The 22,191-nt window shown below is 43.3% G+C and overlaps 1 protein-coding gene across 1 annotated transcript; it reads left to right on the top strand.

Annotated features, from left to right (window-relative positions):
• Positions 1-288: 288 nt before the first annotated feature.
• LOC130120351 (myc box-dependent-interacting protein 1) lies at positions 289-21,813 on the top strand. The gene is given in 24 exon segments (XM_056288899.1): positions 289-375; positions 1,166-1,246; positions 1,512-1,566; positions 2,154-2,248; positions 3,514-3,609; positions 4,135-4,245; positions 4,440-4,532; positions 5,792-5,877; positions 8,253-8,328; positions 9,311-9,363; positions 11,535-11,604; positions 11,838-11,960; positions 12,324-12,407; positions 16,707-16,727; positions 18,799-18,873; positions 18,875-18,895; positions 18,897-18,975; positions 18,978-19,057; positions 19,059-19,124; positions 19,126-19,196; positions 20,227-20,428; positions 21,072-21,152; positions 21,154-21,174; positions 21,712-21,813. Coding segments are annotated over 24 exon segments (1,929 nt in total).
• Positions 21,814-22,191: the final 378 nt, after the last annotated feature.

Raw genomic sequence — 22,191 nt, 5'->3', positions numbered from 1 at the left:
TTGCGCAGCAGCATCTGTGGCGCGTCTGTACCTTTAAGAGCATCTTTGACAGCGCATCCCCCTCCTCCTCTGTCACGGACGCTGGACAGCTCAGTATTGGAGCATATAGGCATCTGTACAGACATCCCTAAGGCTACGGATCACACAAAAATCACACAGCTATCGACATTATTTCCCAGCCGGACATTGATGCATCTGTCCAATAGATTGTCGTAGCGGTCCGAACGATCGTTGCTGGTGTTATTTTCATCCCGTTCGTATCCAAAAAAGGCTGATCTACGCTACAAGATGGCTGAGCTCAATTTGGGGAAGGGGCTGACTGCGGGGAAAGTGGCCAGTAACGTGCAGAAAAAACTAACCAGGGCGCAGGAAAAGGTAACAGGACGTGCATTGGCCAGTCTCGTTGATGGGAAATGATCCCGCAGGCCTGCAAGCCTTCATCGTTTATAACCCGATGCACCAACGTCGTGCTCCCCCCACGGAGTCGCAGCGTCGTATCACGACACCATAATATTAAGAGCTCGGGTGCTATTTCTAGGGATGGGGGGGTCGTCTTTTTAAGAGATAGCCTTGTGCACTTTGTAAATAGCTTTGGAATGTCATGCACACGAGGATACTGCAGTGGAGTAGACTGCATACACTCCAATTGCAAGGATGCAGCAGATGAGTATTTAGTTTACTGACAGGCCACATTGTTTGAGTGTTGTCAGAGTGTTTTAGTGACTTACATATATATGTATATATATGTATATATATATATACATATATATATATGTATATATTGTGTCTATTGCCATTTTAGAACGAAATACGTCTTCACACGGCCCCTATCTGCTTTTATGCACCTGCGTGTTGTACCTTAAATGGCTGAAAGGGGGCGCTACTCGACAGTGCACGGCTAGGGTTATGTGACTCCTCGTAGAGAGGAGAAGGCAGAAACTCGTGCAGGCAGACAAATATGCATGGCGACGTTCATAGACGCCATCATAAGGCCTTAACCGTGTAGAATAGAATCAAGTTTTCTCAAAAGTTTCCTCCGCCATTTCCCTTTTTAACCCTTAACAAGCTGGCTGATATATGAAACCACCTGCTGCTGCTGCTGCTGTCCGTCTTTTAGCTAATTGGTTTTGTTCTTGGTCTTTGTTTTTTTTTGTTTGAGTGACAGGTGCTTCAGAAGCTTGGCAAAGCAGACGAAACCAAAGATGTTGCCTTTGAGGAGGGCGTCATCAACTTCAACAAACAATATGTAAGTCTGTCGTGGGACATCACGGCACGGAGACGCCTGCTAGAAAAGGACTTGGATAACCAGCAGAATAGAATTTAAACACATAATCAGTGGGTTAAGAAACAAAAAAAAACCAATACTTTTTCGTTGCCATTTAACTCTGTACCCTCTGCACTGAGGAAGATTTGCATCAGAACAGAATATATTATTGCAGAAGGCGAGTAACACACCCTGTCCTTAACGCTGCTCTGTGATCTGAACTGTGACCTTGATGTTTCACTCCAAGGCGGAGGGCAGTAAACTGCAGAAGGACCTGAGGGCCTATCTTGAAGCAGTGAAAGGTGACAAATGCATGCTTTCTTGCACTAGGTTCAGACACACATGTGATTGTGCATGTATACAAAAAGGCTTGCACAAACTATCATATGCACAGACCATGGCACGAACATACTTTGCAGTACATACATACATACGCGTATATTCACATGTGCATATTTATGTTTGTGCATGTTTGTGCAAATGGGTTAGGTATAGGGGGAATATGAAACTCAACTTTTCAGCATCATTATTGTTTTGTTTTGTTTTGTTTTGTTTTGCTTTGTTTAGGTTTGTTTTGTCTTACATGGAAATACTGTGCCAAAGTGACTATAGACACTTCATGTCATCCAGTTATTTAACAGAGAACAATTAACACTTTGGCAAAATCGTTGTAACACTTGCCATAACTCTTGTAGGAGCATTATTGTGTGTGTGTGTGTGTGTGTGTGTGTGTGTGTGTGTGTGTGTGTGTGTGTGTGTGTGTGTGTGTGTGTGTGTGTGTGTGTGTGTGTGTGTGTGTGCGTGTGTGTGCGTGTGTGTGCGTGTGTGTGTGTACACACATAATGGTACATTGTTGTGTATGTGACTGCGTGTGCTCTTATGTCATCAGCTATGCACGAATCCTCCAACAACCTGCAGGCATGTCTTGCTGATATGTACGAGCCGGACTGGGAGGGCAAGAACGAAGTGGATTCCATTGTTGAGGCGAGAAACTGTTTCACTTGTTCGTTTAAAAACACAAAAAGAGAGAAAGTAAGACAGGCAAGGAAAGAGAATAAGTTACGTCTGAGAGGTGAACGTTTAGGAGCGGGATGACAAGGACAGAGTGGTCTCCAAGGTGGTCCCCAAGTACAAATACATGCATGCATGAACATGGCTCTTCCCCTCAGCAGGGTACGTTGAAATCCTCTGTGCATAAGGAGCATACGTATAAGAAAGGGACAGAGAGATTGAGAGACATACCAGTGTGTATATATGAATGTGTACGTGCATGTGTTTGTGTGTACATGCACATCTGCACACCTCTTTAGATCATTAAAGTCCTGTAATGCAACACCCGTACAGTAGTAAGACTAAGAATGTCTAAGAAGATCTGGAAAACAGTACTGAAGCACCTCATAATATCTGCATTTCTAGGAATCACAAGCGGGCTGAGTTGTAATGGGGTGTAGACATCTTATATCGTCTTGCACACAGTGCTAAATCAAGAACTAGCAGCTGAACATCTGTACAATAGAACATCTGTGGATACTGTGACTGGATCATACAGTGTTCACACACTGGGTGCTGCACTGCTAAGAATAATGTACACGGGTGAACCAACCCATTAACACGAACACACGAACAGAGAACCAAGCATTGCTCGTAGTAGTTGGTTTTATTTGAATTCATCATCACATAATGTATACAATAACAAAATATACAATTGCATTATACATTAACACTAGATACTGCCTATACTATATACAGCCTGTTGCTAAGCTTATGACCTGTGGCTAGCTAGTGAGAAATGGAGCTACGCCATATGTACTAGCAGTAGAGCGCTAATGTCCAATGCTATTCTTTCATTTTTACATTACATTATGTCCTACAACTAGAAAGTCTGCAAAACTTTAATAAATCTGTAGTTCTGGGGGAAAATGTGGGGTGGATTTGACTGACTGTGTTTTTAAACCTCTCTCAGCTTGGTCAGCTTGAAGTGGATTTAGGACTGATTAATCTCACCTGGCACATTTGGATAAAAAGGGGCAAACCTCACCCTATGCAGACTGCCGGCAGGCTGAAGCACACCCTCAAATTAGTGAGATAGGTTACAGTACATATTTAGTATTAATCTACAGTATATCAAAATGTATTAGAATAACACCTGTAACATACCAGCAGACTTGCATTTATACTAAAAAAGCTTTAGAAATGGTGTGTGTATGTGTGTGTGTGTGTCTGTGTGTGTGTGCGCGCTCGCGCTATAGGATTGTGATGTCTTGTGGACTGACTACCACCAGAAGTTGATAGATCATGCCCTCATCTCAATGGATACCTACCTGGGCCAGTTCCCGGATATCAAGGTACAGTATTTCTGACTGGAGACGCTGAGAATAAGGTCTTAGTTCTGGATAAAGGGCTAGTAATAAGACAATTCCAGTACATCCTGAGGAGCTCACAATGGCAAGGTCGTTGTCATCTTTTAAACTATTTTTTTCTAAAAGGGACTTTAATTGTAATGTAATTAAAGTTATCAATGCAATGCAATAGATATTAATATAATATTTATGCAATGAAATGCATAAATGCTTTGATGCTACTATCCTGGCGAAATACATATTGTGAGCCTGTGCTGTCCTGACCATCTAAAGTGGGAATATTTATAGTTCCTCTATCCAGATTTCTGTATGTTCATGACATCCAGAAATCATACCACATTTAGCAAAAACATTAATGTGTTTAGTTAACGGACAGTTAACTGTTAATGTATTAATGTTACTGCTGATCAACTGAGCACAACTGTGATCATCCTGCATGACCGTGACTTTAAGAAATGCCCGTTAACTGAGGACTACGAAGGCCTGATGTGGCTTCTCTCTTTTCTTCAGGCCCGTATCGCTAAAAGAGACAGAAAACTGGTGGATTTTGACAGCGCCAGACACAACTATGCTACCACGCACAAGACCAAGAAAAAGGACGGGGGCATCAAAATTACAAAGGTAGTGTGTTTGTGCAGCACAACGACAACTGTAGTGGGAGACATAGTGGTTGTAACTCTATCTTCATCATTCACTCACCTTTTGTAACATGTAACATTTATCAATGTACATTTTGTTTTCTTCTCTCTCTTTCACTCCATCTTTCTTTTCCTCTCACGTGCTCCTCCTAATTCCATTCTCTCTCTCTCTCGTAGCCCTCCTCCCTGTTGGAGAGAGCCACTCCAGGCTGGGCCCAGGGCATTCTGTCTGCTCACAACGTTGCCCAGAGCAGTCTGTCCAGGAGCCAGGTACAAACTCATGTCAGGTACACCACCAGAGGCAATGACCATCAATACAGGCGAGGTTCCTTGTCAGCAACATAGGCTGTCCTTTTTTGCTAAGACCAGGCATGCAATACGTTAGCATCTTCAAAACCTACAGGAAAGGGTGTCCAGGTAGCGTAGCGGTCTATTCCATTGCCTACCAAAACGGGGATCGCTGGATCGAATCCCCGTGTTACCTCCAGCTTGGTCGGGCGTCTCTGCAGACACACTTGGCCGTGTCTGCGGGTGGGAAGCCGGATATGGGTATGTGTCCTGGTCGCTGCACTAGCACCTCCTCTGGTCGGTCGGGGCGCCTGTTTGGGGTGGAGGGGGAGCTGGGGGGAATAGCATGATCCTCCCACGCGCTATGTCCCCCTGGTGAAACTCCTCAGTCAGGTGAAAAGAAGCAGCTGGTGACTCCTCATGTATCGAAAGGGGCATGTGGTAGTCTGCAGCCCTGCCTGGATCAGCAGAGGGGGTGGAGCAGCAACTGGAGCAGCTCAGAAGAGTAGGGTGATTGGCCAGGTACAACTGGGGAGAAAAAAAGGGGGGGGGAACCTACAGGAAAACAAAGCGAAGATTTACTTCAACATATGCTCATTGTCCACGGAAAGATAAATTTCAAATTTCATTACAACCAAATGCAAGAAGCAATAAACTCAACTTCATATTGAAGTTTTGACTGCCATTCAGCCCTGCAGACTATGAAGTGGTCTTGACTGGATACTCAACAAAAAGACACGAGTACATAAACAGAACATTTTAAGAGGGGAAACCCCCCCCCCCCAAAAAACCCCTAGGGCATCTAAACATGTTGTGAAGTATCTCTGCACATATTAATAACTGTAACTCTATACTAATATGCAAATTTATAATAATATGTTGTATCATAACTTTTCTTGCTGTATTTGATTCTGTATGTGACCTGTGTTTGAGGTGGGCTGCTTGGTCATTCCACTTTCAAACATCCACATCATAGTTGGTTTATCCACCTGAGTTAACATTCAGATAATTCATCTACTAATAGGTCAGACTAGTTCTGTAGGTGGTATTACTGCTGCCCAGTATTCAGCTCACCTATGTAATGGTGAGAGCACACTCACTCACACACACACACACACACACACACACACACACACACACACACACACACACACACACACACACACACACACACACACACACACACACACACACACACACACACACACACACACAAACACAACTCTGTGTCTGTGTTTCAGGCGGAGGAGGAGTTGGAGAGAGCACAGAAAGTGTTCGAGGAGATAAATGTGGACCTACAAGAAGAGTTACCTTCACTCTGGAACAGGTGTGTGTGTGTGTGTGTGTGTGTGTGTGTGTGTGTGTGTGTGTGTGTGTGTGTGTGTGTGTGTGTGTGTGTGTGTGTGTGTGTGTGTGTGTGTGTGTGTAAGCTTACACCGTATAAATGTACGCTATATTCTGATAACCACCAGAATAAGCTACTCTCTTCACAGATAAGTGGATAAATGCTTATGTCGACTGACTGATAAATTAGTGGCTAGATAAACAGTAAATGTTACAAGGCTGTTGGGGGAGTTGATGGATAGACTGAGGGATTGATGGATGGACCAGTGGATAGATCGATGGAAGAATGGATTAATGAAAACATAATAGGACGGTTGGATGCCAAGATTTCATTTGCAATTGCAGACTATTAAACTAATTTATCCCACTGAATAGGGTGACAGTCATTAGACGTACCTGATATATGTTGAACCCTAGATGGTAGCTGACACTTGCCTGCCTCTCTTCCCATACTCTCTCTTCCCATTGCTCTCTCTCTTCCCATTGCTCTCTCTCACATCACTTTCTTTACTTTTTCCACTCTCTCGCTCTCTCTCTCTCTCTCTCTCTCGCTCTCTCTCTCTCTCTCTCTCTCTCTCTCGCTCTCTCTCTGTCTCTCTCACACACACACACACAATTCAATTCAATTCAATTCAATTCAATTCAATTCAAGTGGCTTGACTGGCAGGACTGCATACAATACAATGTTGCCAAAGCATATTTACACAAATTATGCAATCATAATAAACACAAATAAACAAAATAAACAATAACAATAAAAAGGGCATGGAGAACAATGGGACAATGGAAGGTGGGTAGGAGTGACATAAGATATTAAAATATAATAAATTAATTAATAATTATTATTATTAAATGAACAAACATTAATATTTGGCCATGTGGGACACAGTGCAGTCTTCCCTCTCTCCCAGTAGGACTCGAAGTCTCTCTGAGTCACTTAGAAAGAGGAACTTTATATTTTTATTGTTTTTGCAAAACATTGGTCTCTAGGACTTGGATATTGGTTGTGGTGAGTTAGGAAGTGGCGCTGTGTCTCTACTGTTCCTGGTCACAGTAAGAACACAACCTCTCCTTTCTGGATAGCCAGGTCTGTCTGTGCCGGCCTGTTTCCACTACCAGGTTGTGTTCACTTAGTCTGTACTTAGTCAGTGTTCTCCTCAGTTTTGTATCACACACTGTGGTCAAGAAGGATGCCACAGTGCACTGTCTATTTAGGGCTACATATTTTTTACATTTTGTTCTGGCATTTTATTAGTTCTGTTCAGTTATCTCTGTATTTTTATTTTTTCTTTCATCATGATTTGGTTGGGGTCTAATCTTCTGAGTGCATGTGTCCTGAAGCTGAAGTGGTTATGGTGTAATGACCTGAGTAGTTGACGGTTTTCCCAGCCTCAGTACAAGTAGGCAGAGGGGACTCTTTTGTGGGTTAAACTCCTGGCACCATAGGACTTTGTAGGAAAAGGAGAGTGGGCTGCATGTTTTAATATAATTCCAGAAATTTAAGGCTCATTTTTGAATATTTAACAGTAGACGATATTTGCCTAATTCAGCTCTGCATGCAGAGTTGGGAGCTCTTCTCTACACCTGCAGGATAATTTTGCAGTACTCTGCATGCAGGATTTCAGTGGGATGCTTGTCCCATTTTGTCCAGTCTTGTTGGGTTTGTGTACCCCACACCTCGCTGCCATATAATGCAGTGGGTTTGATGACTGAGTTAGATATTTTGAGCCAGGTTCCAGTTGGTAGTTCAGTGTTTATTGACCTCTTGATGGCATAGAAAGCCCTTTATGCTTTGTCCTTTTAGTTCATTCACAACCAAGCTGTGTTTGAGATTTCCAGTCCTAAATATGTACAATGAGTTGTTTGTTGCATAAGTTTATTTTCAATAGTGAAACCGGTATTGTTTATCTGTAGTCTGGACCTTTTCTGAAAAATGAGCGCTTTGTTTTGGGTCGGTTGAGTGTCAGGGCCCAGGTTTGACAGTATTTTTCCACTTCTGGTAAGTGTTACTGTAACCCCTCTTTTGTGGTGGACAGACCATGTCATCGGCATAAAGGAGACATTTTATTTCGGTGTCTTGTCATTTCAGTCTGGGTGTAGGGAAATTCTCTGTTTGTTTTGTTAATTCATTAATGTATTAAATAGTGTGGGGGCTAAGATTACAGCCCTATCTTACTCCACGAATGATTCTGTTCTCTTTGTTCCTTTTGTTCTCTCTCTCTCTCTCTCTCTCTCTCTCTCTCTCTCTCTCTCTCTCTCTCTCTCTCTCTCTCTCTCTCTCTCTCTCTCTCTCTCTCTCTCTCTCTCTCTCTCTCTCTCTCTCTCTCTCTCTCTCTCTCTCTCTCTCTCTCTCTCTAGCCGTGTTGGGTTCTATGTCAGTACCTTTCAGAGTTTGGCTGGTTTTGAGGAGAAATTCCACAAGGAAATGGGTCGGGTAAGACTTGTATGCAAATCTAATGCTCATTTTCAAAAACATAAGCCAAAATGAAAAGGGAAAGGGGGAAAAATGGGGGGGGGGCATAGTTTTGCAACGTACAGTTGATGGTGAATTCTGCCAGTAAGTGCAAAAGTAGAAGGCTATGATAGAATCTAAATCTAAATATATTTACACTTCTTGGTCTCATGTACAAACCAAACACACAAGACTGATTTTTTTTTAATTTTTTTTAACTTTGACAGACTGTGTAGGGACATTTTTGACGTATTTAATGTAACCTAAAGAGAACAATTTATGACTTTTTTCTTTCTTATATGTGGTTTATATACTCATACAAGTACAAAAGAGCAGTTTGAAGTTTGAGTGGGCCATTTATCTCTGAAATTGGACAAGACAGCAATGCAAACTAGTTTAAAACAGGCTTTTTAAATACATTAGGCAGGTAATGACAGCCCATGTAGACTAATGCATAACTGACAAGGGCACAACCAGAACATTATAGTATGTAAAAAGTACTTTTCTATGAAAGGCACAAAACACTCAATTATAGAAGCCCTGCAAAGTAAAAAAAAAAAGAAAAAAGAAAAAGGAAATGGGCCAGTTTGTTCCATTGTGTGTAGGAGATAAAGTTAAAGCTTGGCCACATCGATTATCTTCTACCTTGCACTTCATGTCTTCCATCTGCAAGCCAGCCGTACGATGCGGGTTTTCTATCAATGCCACTTTTTTTTTCCCGCTTTCAAGCAGTTTTCCCCACATGTGGGAAAAACTGTCCAACACCATTTAATTTGAACTGACTTCTAAGTAGGATCAGACTCAAACCTTGGCGCTTTTGGTGCAAACGGGCCACTTATTTATTCATTCACTTGTTTATTTATTTGTCTCACAGTTCCGGACTTCATTACTCTGTAACTGTAATCAAATAATAAGCCATGTTCATATAAACTGATTTAAAAAAAATCTTCTCTCCTCTCTGCAGTTGGACCAAGATTTAAATGATGTCTTGGTGAAACTGGAGGAAACAGACACCAGGTACAAACCTCCACATCTCAGTTTAACTATGATGTCTGTCACTGCTGACAGTGATGGACAGGGTGGGGAAAGCAAGGTACCTATCCACTCTTTGGACATGACATTTACCCAGTACATGGAAGTCAATAAACGATGAAACAAGCAGAGAGATCAAGATCGATCTAAAGTACGAAATACAGGGATGTACCTAGTGTTAAATGTATATCTTTCTTTTCTGTTGATTCATTTACATAGTATTAAAGTAGTATGTAACACACACTATCGTGTGCATTGAATATATTTCTCTTAGTTTTTTTGGGAAAAAAAACTTGTAAGTCTAACCATGGGTGTAAAACAGAAGTGAAACTGTTTTTATCATTCTCATTAAGGCCGTTCTTCCTGGAGAGAGGTCAAAAGCTTTGCTGCAACCCAAGAACTGATTTTAAGGGCTTACACAGACATAGGTGTTGAATGCATATCCTGATTACCTAGATCCGTAGTGGTTTTTAAGACCTGGAATGATTTGAAGCGTTTTTAAGACGTACCCATGTAAGGCAGCTAACACTGAAGTGCATGTTACTACAGGCCCTTCATGCCACATTAAGACAATGCTCTCTGAAAGGAAAGGCTTAGAAAATGTTGGATACGCTGTCTCATCTTCCTCTGTTAGACTCATGGAAACTGTTTATTATCAGTTGTGGTGGTGATCTTACTCTGTCCTTTTAACAACTGGCTGTTAACGTACTAATGGGGCATAAATGCAGGACCGATACATTTAAGACCTCTGCTGATGTCATCTCAGAACATCCATCAGATTTTTTCTTGTAGTCATAGGGCATCGAGGTGGCATGGCAGTCTATTCCATTGCCTACCAACACGGGGATCGCCAGTTCGACTCCCCGGGTTGCCTGCCGCTTAGTTGGGTGTCCCTACAAACACAATTGGCCATGTCTGAGAGTGGGATGTCGGATGTGGGTATGTGTTCTGGTCGCTGCACTAGCGCCTTCTCTGGTCAGTCGGGGGGCCTGTTCAGGAGAAGGGGGAACTGGGGGGAATGGCGTGATCCTCCCATGCGCTATATCCCCCTGGCGAAACTCCTCACTGTCAGGTGAAAAGAAGCGGCTGGCGACTCCTTGTATCGGAGTAAGCATGTGGTGGTCTGCAACACTCCCTGAATCGGCAGAGGGGGTGGAGTAGTGACCGGGATGGCTCGAAAGAGTGGGGTAATTGGCCAAGTACGATTGGGGAGAAAAAGGGGGAAAAAATCTTAATGTCATTAATTTTCATCAACTAGCCCGTATTTCCCAGATAGCAGGACTGAACAATGGAATAAAATACCTATTTTCACACATAACTTACATGAAAGACTGAGTCGTATGACATGGCCTGAATTAACCTGACCTCACGCCTGCCCCCTACCCCCTCTTACAGAAAGACAGGTAACCTTGGCGCTACGTCATCGGGAGCAAACAGGAGGTAAACAACAGCAACAATGGTAACTGTGGTGGCAACACTCTTGTCTGTCTGTCTGACTGACCTGTCTGTCCGACTGCCCATCTGTCAGTCAGTCTGCAGGCTTGCGAGCATTTAACAGAGGATCAGTATTTGGGTTTTTTTTTTTTTTTTTTGGTCTTGCGAATTTTCACACAAACTGATGTGTTGACCCAGAGCTGTGGAAGAGTTGCTGTAAGCAAGCCAGTGTAAAATTAAACTATCAGTGTACTGCCAAACACGTTGAATGTCTGCAACTGTATGGCTGTTGTGACAGTGTCAGGTCAAGATGATGAATGCTTCAGTCACGGGAGGCACAAAGAGCCTGCTTGCATGTGAGGGAGGGAGAGAGAGATGAAGGTTTGAGGGGGTGGAGGGGAAGGTGGGATGGGAAGATCACTTCCCTTGCATGGCAGTGCTTGCACCGACAACTTTTCTGCACTTGGACCCTTGTATAGCATGCCCAATTAAGACATACCCTCTCTTCTTCATGTCACCTCTCTCTAGGTATGTTTCTCTCATAGCATCTTTGTTTCGTGTTGGCAAGCCTCTCCCTTCATGGCTTGCCGCCTTTGTTACCTTGCCTCACCTCTGATCTTCTGTTCTCTCTCTCTCTCTCTCTCTCTCTCTCTCTCTCTCTCTCTCTCTCTCTCTCTCTCTCTCTCTCTCTCTCTCTCTCTCTCTCTCTATCTATCTATCAGTGGTAGAGATGAAACGAATCATACTCTCAGGCCAGGAGGACCACCTCCCATCCCTAAGTCTCCATCTAAGGTACATGTTCACCAATACAGACGTGGCAATCACACATACACACACACACACACACACACACACACACACACACACACACACACACGCACACACTAACTCTGTCTCTTCTGTCAAGGACAATCCTCCTCATTAGGCACCCCATCCACTAAATTCTATTCATTTTCCAAACATAATTTCCAAGCCTTAACATCCCCCACTCGTCTCTCTCTCTCTCTCTCTCTCTACTGTCCTAGCTGAAGCCAGCAGTGCCTCCACCTCCCAAGGTGACCCCGTCCAAGGAGCTGAAGACAGAGAACATCATCAACCTCTTTGATGCTGCAGCCGCACCTGATATTAGCATCACCTCCCCTACACAGGTTAGCCTGCTGCCACCTGCTCTAGTTCTAGCGGAACAGCCCTTTACCTTTCCCACTGTCCTCTCCTGCACAGGTCAGAGCCTTCAGTTAGAGTCACCTTTGACCTGTTCCTTCTATTCTATTCTATTCTATTCTATTCTATTCTTATCTCCTCTGTTTATCTCTAGTGAAATCTGCAGTCCATTCTTTTACTTTTTCTTTCCTCTGTTCTTTCCTCTTTTGTCTACATTGCACTGCTATTCTTCTCTTCTCTGTTCTCCTCTTTTCTTCTTCAACTCTGCCCTGTTCCACTTCATTCTGTTCCTATGTCCTCTGTGAACCATCCCGTTAGCCAATGAGCCCTCATATCCCTGTTGTTGTCAGTTTGACAGTCCCGCAGTGAGCAACCTATTGGACATGGATCTGGACTTTCTGAATGCAGCAACCAAAGCCTCGACGGTCGCACAGGTGGATGAGTTATGGCATGAACAAATAGATTGTAGAGAGCTTACACTGCAAAAAATGATTACCCTGGCAAGTGATGCATTCAGACCGATTTTTATCTCTCTGTATCGACACATGATTTTGCTGGCTTTAAGATCCTTCATTTGTTTTTAATGATAACGTAGCTTTTTTTTTTTGCAAAAAAAAAAATCGCAAAAAATCGTTAGCCTTAAAAAAGTGGGATTATTTGAAACCAGCAACATTGTCTGGCAATGCAGCATCTTGATTTTGAATACGTTGAGACACACTCCATATGTCTGGATATGAGAGGAAATCACTTGCCAAACTTGTCATTGCCTGCAGTGCACAACCTGCTCCGCTTCAGTCCAGTTCACCAAAAGACTGGTGGATGGTGGCATGATAAACTGTAGAAACTAGCTTTTTGTGACCACTTCCTGTGCTACAGTGCAGTCCTAAGGTGCATCATGGCATGAACCTTTGACTTGAGACCTCGTTTCTCTTTTTCTCACTTCTTTGTCTACAGACCTGAAAAAAAAAGGATGCTTGAACACTGATACTATTACTGGAGTGGCTTGAAGTGACTGGTGTGCTTGGTTTAAGTTGGTAGACTGGTAAAGAGCCCTAAAAAGTGAACATTTCCCACTTTAAAGTGAGATTAATTAAACACTCCTCATATAATTTGAAGTATTCAGTACGTGTTCAGCTACTTTTTAATCTTTGGCCTGGGTGCAGCCTGCACATACAGTACAGGTAGACGACATGAAGTTTTGATTTGTGACATTAGCAAGTTAGCTATGGCGTGGCAACCCTTCGTCAGGGGTGAAAAGATTAAAAGGCACATACTGCAATTTGATTTATTATATTGCAGTCACCAACAGACCTGCTGATTGTGACAACATTGTACTCCAGGACAGCTGTTGTTCAAAGACTCTGTCCTTGTTGCTCATACCAGCCCTGCAGCATGCTGTTCTTTTTATTTGGAGAGAAAGTTATGCTAAACTTCATGCAAGATACCATTAATGTAATGTGGCTTTTTTGGTAAACATATTACCTTATACTGCATTGCTCATGACCTTTTAGTGAGTAGAATTCACCAGTAAACTCGACATAGTAGTAAACTATGAGGCAATCTAGGTTTTTAGCAAAATGTTGAGTTTTTAACTTGTGTTGCCCGTGGGCAGCATGGCAGGTTGGCTCAGTGGTTGGTGAGTTGTCTTCAGTTGGAGGAGCCAACTTTGCTTCTCTATCCCCAACATGTCAAAATATCTTATTCTTTTTTGCAACGAACAATTTTATTAACGTTTTCAAAGAGAAAGACCGCACAGAAAAATAAATAATAATAATAATAATAATACCAATGATAATAATAATAATAATAATAATAATAATAACTTTGTTAAAAGAAACACTCAACGGTAGGTAAAGTGCCCAACAAAAAAGGAGCAAAATAATCCAGTGAGTCAAGTAAATAATAATAATTATAATAATAATAATTAAAAAGATAAATAAAATTACCTCTCAAAATTCAGTAACACTACCATATGCAGCGTTCCAATACACAATTCCACCCCTATGTCCTTGCTGACCAAGCCACAAATGGGCCCCAGGTAAGCTCAAATTGGTCGAGCTTTTCCAGACGAGAGTATGAGACCCTCTCATAGCTGGCCAGCTGAGCCATAGTTGTAAACCCACACTTCACAGGGAGGAGGGTATTCTTTTTTCCAGTGTCTCAATAGTATATGATTGGCAGTTGTGGTGGCCAAGATGATCCACCTCTTTCAAAGGAGTCATTGAGTTGCATTGTTAAGCCCAACAGAAACAGCTTTATGGTGATCGGGAATCGCCTCTTACCAACCTCAAATATCAATGTCAAAATATCTTTGAGCAAGATTGTAAACTCTGTCTGGCCCAAGAAAGCTGCAAACCTTGCTATTCAAAAAGGAAAATTTCCCTATGGGAGATTAACAAAGTACACCTGTATCCTTTGAGTTTTCCACTTTACAGCACGCTTCAGCAAAAGGTTCTCAGTGGATCATGATTCCAAAATGGTTGTCTAAAACTGGCCCGGGTTCGGTATGTGTGTTTCCCGATAAGGAAGACCATGTCAAAGTGCAAGCAGCTTGCATTAGATTGAGTGTAAAAATTTTATTTTTAAACAAGACAAAATGGGTCGTGTATTGGGCCTGAACAAAAAAAAAATCACTCATCACTCTTGTGAGCAAACGGGATTACAGTAATCCATGACCTGCAAAGTTTAGCCTCTGTAACAACAACTCTCAATATTCATCCTCCAAAGTATTTATTGGAAGAATTTTTATTGCATGAATCACACTGAATTAAAAGGAAAAAAAATCTTGACATCTAAAAATCTACAGTCATTCTTTTAATAATTCAGCACTTATGTATAAAATCAAAATTCGTTGTAAAATCACTCTGTGAGCAGGGACCGAGCATCGCTGAGGTGCTGTTTAGTATTCACCCTGCTCAGGAGAAAACACAATTGAGAGTGTTGTCATTCACAGGGGCGGCCCAGTGGCGCAGTGGTTAGTACAGTCGCCACACAGCAAAAAGGTCTTGGGTTCGAGCCCTGGGGTAGTCCAACCTTGGGGGTCATCCCAAGTCAACCTGTGTGTGGAGTTTGTATGTTCTCCCTGTATCTGCGTGGGTTTCCTCCGGGGGCTCCGGTTTCCTCCCACAGTACAAAGACATGTAGGTCATGTGAATTGGCCATACTAAATTGTCCCTAGGTGTGTGTGTGTGTGTGCGCGCGCGCGGCCCTGGCAGCCTGTCCAGGTTGTCTCCCCGCCTGCCGCCCAATGACTGCTGGGATAGGCTCCAGCATCCCGTGAACCCAACTGGGATAAGTAGCTTAGATAATGGATGGATGGATGGATGGATCATTCACAGGTGTGATATTATGAAATGAAATAAACCCTTTAATCCCCATAGAGCAGTTGTATTGTGCAGCAGCAGCTAGGCTCAAAACAAGGCAGAATTTAACCATGCAAGAAACAAACAAACAAAAGTAACACTCATAAGTAACTTTACAAACTATACATGCTATATAGTAGCATGGGAAACTCTATTCTTTAACAAGAATAGGGAGGATGTTTGTATCCAGTGCTGTCAACCACGATACAAACAAATGCCTAGTATCAATAATGCCTGTTAGTACAATTCTCTTAAAACAAATCCGCAAATCTGACATAGTCCCCTGTCTGGTTAATATAATCTACAACCCACACTGTTTCAGCAATAGATGCTCTGAACTGTAAAATTGAATATTTACTCTAACAGGATATATTTATTTGTGAAAATCTTCATTTTCCTTCAGCATAAAAAATAAATGAAAAATAGAAACCTTTCCATAATCTTAATTTAACTCATTCCCAGCTTCTTGAAACAAATAGCAGTGCCACAGCATAAGTAAAATTATCTTTCTCAGTTTGTTTGTTTGTTTGTTTTTGTTTTTTTTTCATTTGTGCACATATTCCAACAAATAGGGCTGAACATCAGATCACAGTGTTTGGTTCATTCAGCCTCTGTATTGTGCAGTGCACTACTTTTATAAAGACTACCCAAAGTGAATGTGGAGGCCTGAGGCCCAGACATCAAACAGATGTCACCATTAAGACTGTCCTTACCTGTTGCTAAAGCCTTGCTTGTGTACACTCTTGGTCTGCTGAAACGTTCCTGCTGTTGGTGTGCAGGTTCAAAGCATGGGTCTTGCATTTTAAACATCTCAGTGAATGCTATGTAGATAGAGTAGAACTGTTAGGTGGAAGGCGTCTGGGTAGTGTGGCGGTCTATTCTGTTGCCTACCAACACGGGGATCACCGGTTCGAATCCCCGTGTTACCTCTGGCTTGGTTGGGCGTCCCTACCGACACAATTTGCCGTGTCCGTGGGTGGGAAGCCGGATGTGGGAATGTGTCCTGGTCACTGCACTAGCGCCTCTTCTGGTCAGTTGGGGCACCTGTTCAGGGGGGAGGGGGAACTGGGGGCAATGGCATGATCCTCCCACGTGCTACGTGCCCCTGGTGAAACTCCTCACTATCAGGTGAAAAGAAGCGCTGGTGACTCCACATGTATCGGAGGAGGCATGTGGTAGTCTGCAGCCCTCCCTGGATCAGCAGAGGGGGCGGAGCAATAGATGGCTCAGGAGAGTGGGGTAATTGGCTGGATACAATTGGGGAGGAAAAGGGGGGGGATCCAAAAAAAAAAACTGTTACATGAGTTTACAGCATCGATTTAATGGCTTTTTTTCTCTTCTCCTCACTCTGTTGCCTTCGGTTTTCCACAGTCTGCAAACTGGGACTCGTGGGTAAGTGCCACCATCCTCAGCTTCAATAATATTGCCATTTAAGTTATGTCGTAAATTTTTTTGTCTTCGTAGTCATAGTCATTTTGATTATCATCATCATCATCATCATCATCATCATCATCATCATCATTATCCATCATGACCATTCTGCATACATAGCCATTATAGAGGTCCATCTCCATGCTGCCCTACTGCTACCTACCGTGTTGAAGTTAAAGGATTTGTTTGATGAGTCCTACACAACAAATCCAGGGGCAGATACCCAGTAGGGGCATCTACAATGGCTACTACTATGTTTGAAGCTTCTCCTGAAACGGATCCAAGTTTGCTGGTGTCGCCTGGTGTCGCCTAAATCTGTTTGTGCATTAGTCATGTCCATGCGTCCAGTGTTTTCTATAATGACAACATTGCTCTGTCAAGAGGCTGCTGTCTTCTCGCACTAATAGACCATGGGCCTCAGCCACATCGGTGATACGGTCAATTCAGTTTAAACTCACGAGAAATGTGAAAGATACGTATATAGAACTGGCACCATTCTAGCTATATATATGATCTCATCTGCAATCTTGGTTTATGACTGACTTTTCTGAAACCCTTTTATGAAAATGTATTCAAAAATGTTTTTTTTTTGTAGGTGGGTTGATTTTTGAATTGAATTGACCTCAGGGATGTTTGACCTCCATCATTTCTGTTTGCCCTCCATCTCCTGACCGTTCACATGTTCCACAGCACATGTACCCTTTACATGTCAGCCCACGTTACATGTGACACGCAGGGGGATGACGACTGTTGTTTTTGATGTCGTGTGAAGTTGCTCACGAGAGCTGAAAAAGCTGTGTTCATTGCAGTGGGTTGCTTTCACGTGCACCATGTTGTGCTCCTAATTGGATTAAGCACAACGCTTACCAGGAGGGGCAAATATGTGCTGCCAAATGGATGCAAACGTGATCTGCAGCTCCAGGTGAAAGCAAAAAAACAAAAAAACAAAACTGAGCCACAGGTGGTTGGGGATGGAAATGACAAAGCTAAACTGATCCCCAAACCTGCTCTCATGCTCCTGGGCAACCTCACGTCTTAACATTAACTTACCCTTTCTATCCATCCTGTCCCGCTGTAAGAGAGACGTGTCTTCAAGCGATACAGCTGTGCTGTATGAAAGCTTGTGAAAATGAAACAACAGCTCAGAAACAGATGTGACACCTCTACTCTTACAAAGCATCCTCCTTCTCCTTCTTCTTCCTCCATCTCAGCAAAGTCGGGGGGAATATCAACCATGTCCGCCAACCACACACTCACACACACACACATACAATACACAGAAAAACCAGCATCTGTCTTCTGATGGGGGAAGCCTAACTTTTGTTGTTGTTGTTGTTTTTTCTGCCTTAATTGCCACCCCTCTTTATCCTCATCTGTTCTTATCAATTTGATTTGAATCTCCTCTCCGGCAATCATTTATACTTCTCCGTCAATCTTCATGATTGTCGTGATGATGACTTGCTGCTGTTAAATCCCTATCATTGGTTTTTCCATGGCCTCCTTTGTGCTTTTCCAACTGGCCCATATACCCCATGCCTCTTAACTTGGCATATGACTTTCAAATGCCTTATATATTTGAATACCCCTTGATTTCTTATGCCCTCAATCCCGACCCTTGTATGTTGTTTTGATCATATTCTACCAACCCCCTACTTTCTCTAAATACCGTAATCCCTAATTTTTGACCCCTTTTGAACCTTGGCCCTTACCAACCAATCTGCTCATACGTTGTCTTTATATTCCCCAAATCATCGATATTTCCCTTGAAACCCCACTGTGCTTATAATTTTACCAATTGCCCAAACCTTTCCCCACTGATATGTACCCATTCCTTTGAAATGTAATCAATAAACCCATACGTATCCCCTATATCGGACTCCTTTATTGCTCAAAAATGTCTTTAACTTTGACATTTTCTTTCTTAAACCCCTTTATAATCCTCTTGTGCCTAAATGCCCCCTTATGCCCAACTCCCCGACCCTTCCTTCATTTTTAACTCCTGACCCCTTGCATCCCGAAACCTGCCTCCCAGCCTGAGGACAGCGGTGCCCAGCAAGAGGAGAACCAGCAGCCGGACGACCCGGTGGTTCCTGCTGCAGAAGGCTGGGGGGGACGACGGCTCGCAACCTGTCTGCTTATGATCCGGTTGCAGCCGCTGCGGAGGGCTGGGGCGATGACGGCTCGCAACCCATCCGCTATGACCCAGTAGCGCCGCCACTGAAGGCTGGGGTGATGACGGGAGCCAACCGGTTCGTTACGACCCCATAGCCGTGCCCCAAGAAGGCTGGGCGAGATGACGAGACGCAACTGGGTACAGAGGCTGCCCCGGCTGAGGCTGAAACGACACCCACTGCCGAGGGCTCCAACTGAGACCCACAAGGAAGAGGAGGAGGCCCCTCCAGCTGCACCGGAGGGGGATAGTGAGAGAGGGTCAGGTAACAAGGGAAAGAGACAAAAGATGGAGAAGTGTTGTATGCATCTGGATGAAAAAAAGGACGGATGCATCGACTCTTGAGGAAAGGATGCAATGTGGACAGGGGAGAAAGGGAGTGATGGAGAAAAGAGGTGGCTTGAGAGAGGTGGAGATAAACATTAAAAACGTGAGATGGAGAGATTTAGCATGCATCTGGACCTGAAGGACGGATGCATCGTCACTGAGGCAGAGGGGGATGATACGTAGGATTGCAGAGTGGTAAAGAGATAGAGAATGGGGTCGGTAGACATCCGCTCTGTAATATTTCAGATATTTAATCTCAGTAAACCCACGAAACTGCATTAAAAACACAAATGCTCGATTAACTTCTGCTGGATAGCGTTTTTCTAAATGGCACCTAGCTTTTAGCATTTAGCTTACTAAGTGATTCAGCTCCCGTCTGAGTCTAGTTTGTTTACCTTGTTAGGTTCTGACAGCTCTGTGTGTATGTCTTCTGTCTGTCTTTGTCTCTGTCTTGTCTGTGTTCTTGTCTGTTTGTCTCTCTAACACTTTCCTCTCTGTCTTTCTTTCTCTCTCTCGCTTTATTTTTATCTGCCTTCTATCAGGGTGACATGGCTCCAACCCCGCCAGCAGCTGAGGACGTAGCAGCAGTAGAGGAGGTGGGTGCAGACTGCAGAGCTGATGTTCGTTATACTGGGTGTAAATTACAAGACTCCCAGATGTTTTAGCATGTGACTCTCTTAATGGCATGCTGCAGTTTGTCTACATCTGTTACTCTTTTGCCATAATGGGCAGCTGAATTGTCGCTTACACTTTTGCACAACTAGCACCTTAAAAATACCCCTGCAAATTATGAAAGACAGAAAAAAAATGCAGTGGTGCCAATTGGAATATTTCAGCCAAGTTTCATTTGCTTTTATTTTGAAGTTGACTGATATGACATTTACAGTTGGAGCTGAGGACTTTTTGCGAATTCAAACTCCTGTCATACAGTATTTGTGATATGATGATGCTACTTCTGTCTAGACACCCGCAGAAACAGCAGAGCCAGTGTCTGCTGAGCTCTACCGCACCTGCAGAGCCTGCCGCACCTGCAGAGCCTGCCGCACCCGTTAGAGCCTGCCGCACCCGTAGAGCCTGCCGCACCTGCAGAGCCTGCTGCACCTGCTGCACCTGCTGCACCTGCACTGTCAGAGCCAGAGGCTCTGCCCCTGGCTTTATGCACAAGGTAATTTCAAAGCCTGGATAGATGGATGGATAGATAAATAGATTTTTTTTAAAAACCTACATCACCCAGTGCATTAATACACTATTCAGGTCTTTGTGAAAAATACAGATATTGTCAATGTTATTAACACTAGATTGATATGTGCTGCAATGACTATGCAGCTGACAAGGTCCCAAAATCTGCCATAAAACAAGCACATGTTGACTTGCCCTTTACTGATACACATTAACACTGAAGACTGATTAAGATAACAAGATAATGCATTGATCTATGTCCAAACCCACTCAACAAACCTGTTAGTGGTTTACCATAGAGGATATCAGGCTACCACCCTCTGTTAGAGGGCTCAGCCTTATTAACTGGACACCTTCTGTCACCGAAGAAGGCTCATCGTTGTATTCCAGCATTCGGGGCCAACTATCTCCTCTACACTCTCTCTCTCTCTCTCTCTCTCTCTCTCTCTCTCTCTCTCTCTCTCTCTCTCTCTCTCTCTCTCTCTCTCTCTCTCTCTCTCTCTCTCTCTCTCTCTCTCTCTCTCTCTCTCTCTCTCTCTCTCTCTCTCTCCTCTCTCCTCTCTCTCGTCTCTCTCTCTCACACACACATATCTGCACAAAATATATTGACGTGTTTTTCAATACTCCAGGTCCAGGTGATGCATGACTACGCTGCCAATGACTCAGATGAGCTGGAGATGAATGCTGGAGATGTGGTGCTAGTGATCACCCTTTGACAACCCTGAAGAACAGGTACACACACACACACACACACACACACACACACACACACACACACACACACACACACACACACACACACACTCACAGCTCGCGCGCAACACACACACACACACACATTCAACACATAAACACATTCACTCACTAACATGATTACACGTGTGTATGTGTGTGTGTCGTGTGTGTGTGTGTGTGTGCATGCAGTTTTTGGGTTTGTGTGCTCACACATAATCATATGTATGACCGCATGTGTGAGCACACAAACCCGAGTATAGACAGAGCTACTAAAAGTGGTCATCATGTATGCACATAATCAAGCCCATACACACCTTTATTATTGTTTGTGTGTGTGTGGTGTGTGTGTGTTTGTGTACAAGTGTATGTTTTTGCATGTGTAAGTGTTTGTGTATGTTTTTGTGTGTTTGTGTGAGTGTTTCAGGTGAGTATGTTCATTGGTATGTAAGTTTATAATCTGGGACAATGTGATGTTTGTGAAGTTCACAGTGATTTTACATGTTTGTTTGTTGGTTGGTTTGTTTGTGTACTTAGGATGAGGGCTGGCTGATGGGGCTTAAACAAGATGACTGGCTTCAGAACAAAGAAAATGCTGTTAAAGGGGTGTTCCCGGAAAACTTCACCCAGAGGCTGTGAAAGAGAAGGAGGGGACATCCCTCGATCGCCCTCCTTCCTTCCTCTCTTTCCCTTTCCCTCTCCTCCTTCTTTACCTTCTTGCCCTGAAATGTATTTATTAGGACTTTGGCCATAGAAGCAGAGCTGTCACGAGCCCTGGTCGAAATCGTGTGTTTCAAAGGTCTGCTACGTTGTGATTGAATTGGATCTTGGCATTTCTGCCAGTTTTAAGAAGCTACAGGAGTATCTGTTGTGGAAGTCCCACTTTTATTCACAGGCTTGCTGCAATGCTGCTGAACTGTTGCTGCTCCACTCCTACCAGCGAGTGATTGTTTAGAAAATCCTGATAAGCAGGATAGATGCAGGGATTGTTGACTTCTGCCATGGCTACTGCTGTAG

The sequence above is a fragment of the Lampris incognitus genome, chromosome 11 (genome assembly GCF_029633865.1).
Source record: "Lampris incognitus isolate fLamInc1 chromosome 11, fLamInc1.hap2, whole genome shotgun sequence".
Classification (NCBI taxonomy): domain Eukaryota; kingdom Metazoa; phylum Chordata; class Actinopteri; order Lampriformes; family Lampridae; genus Lampris; species Lampris incognitus.
Note: the sequence above shows the minus strand (reverse complement) of the source record. Positions and strands in the feature narration are given on the sequence as shown.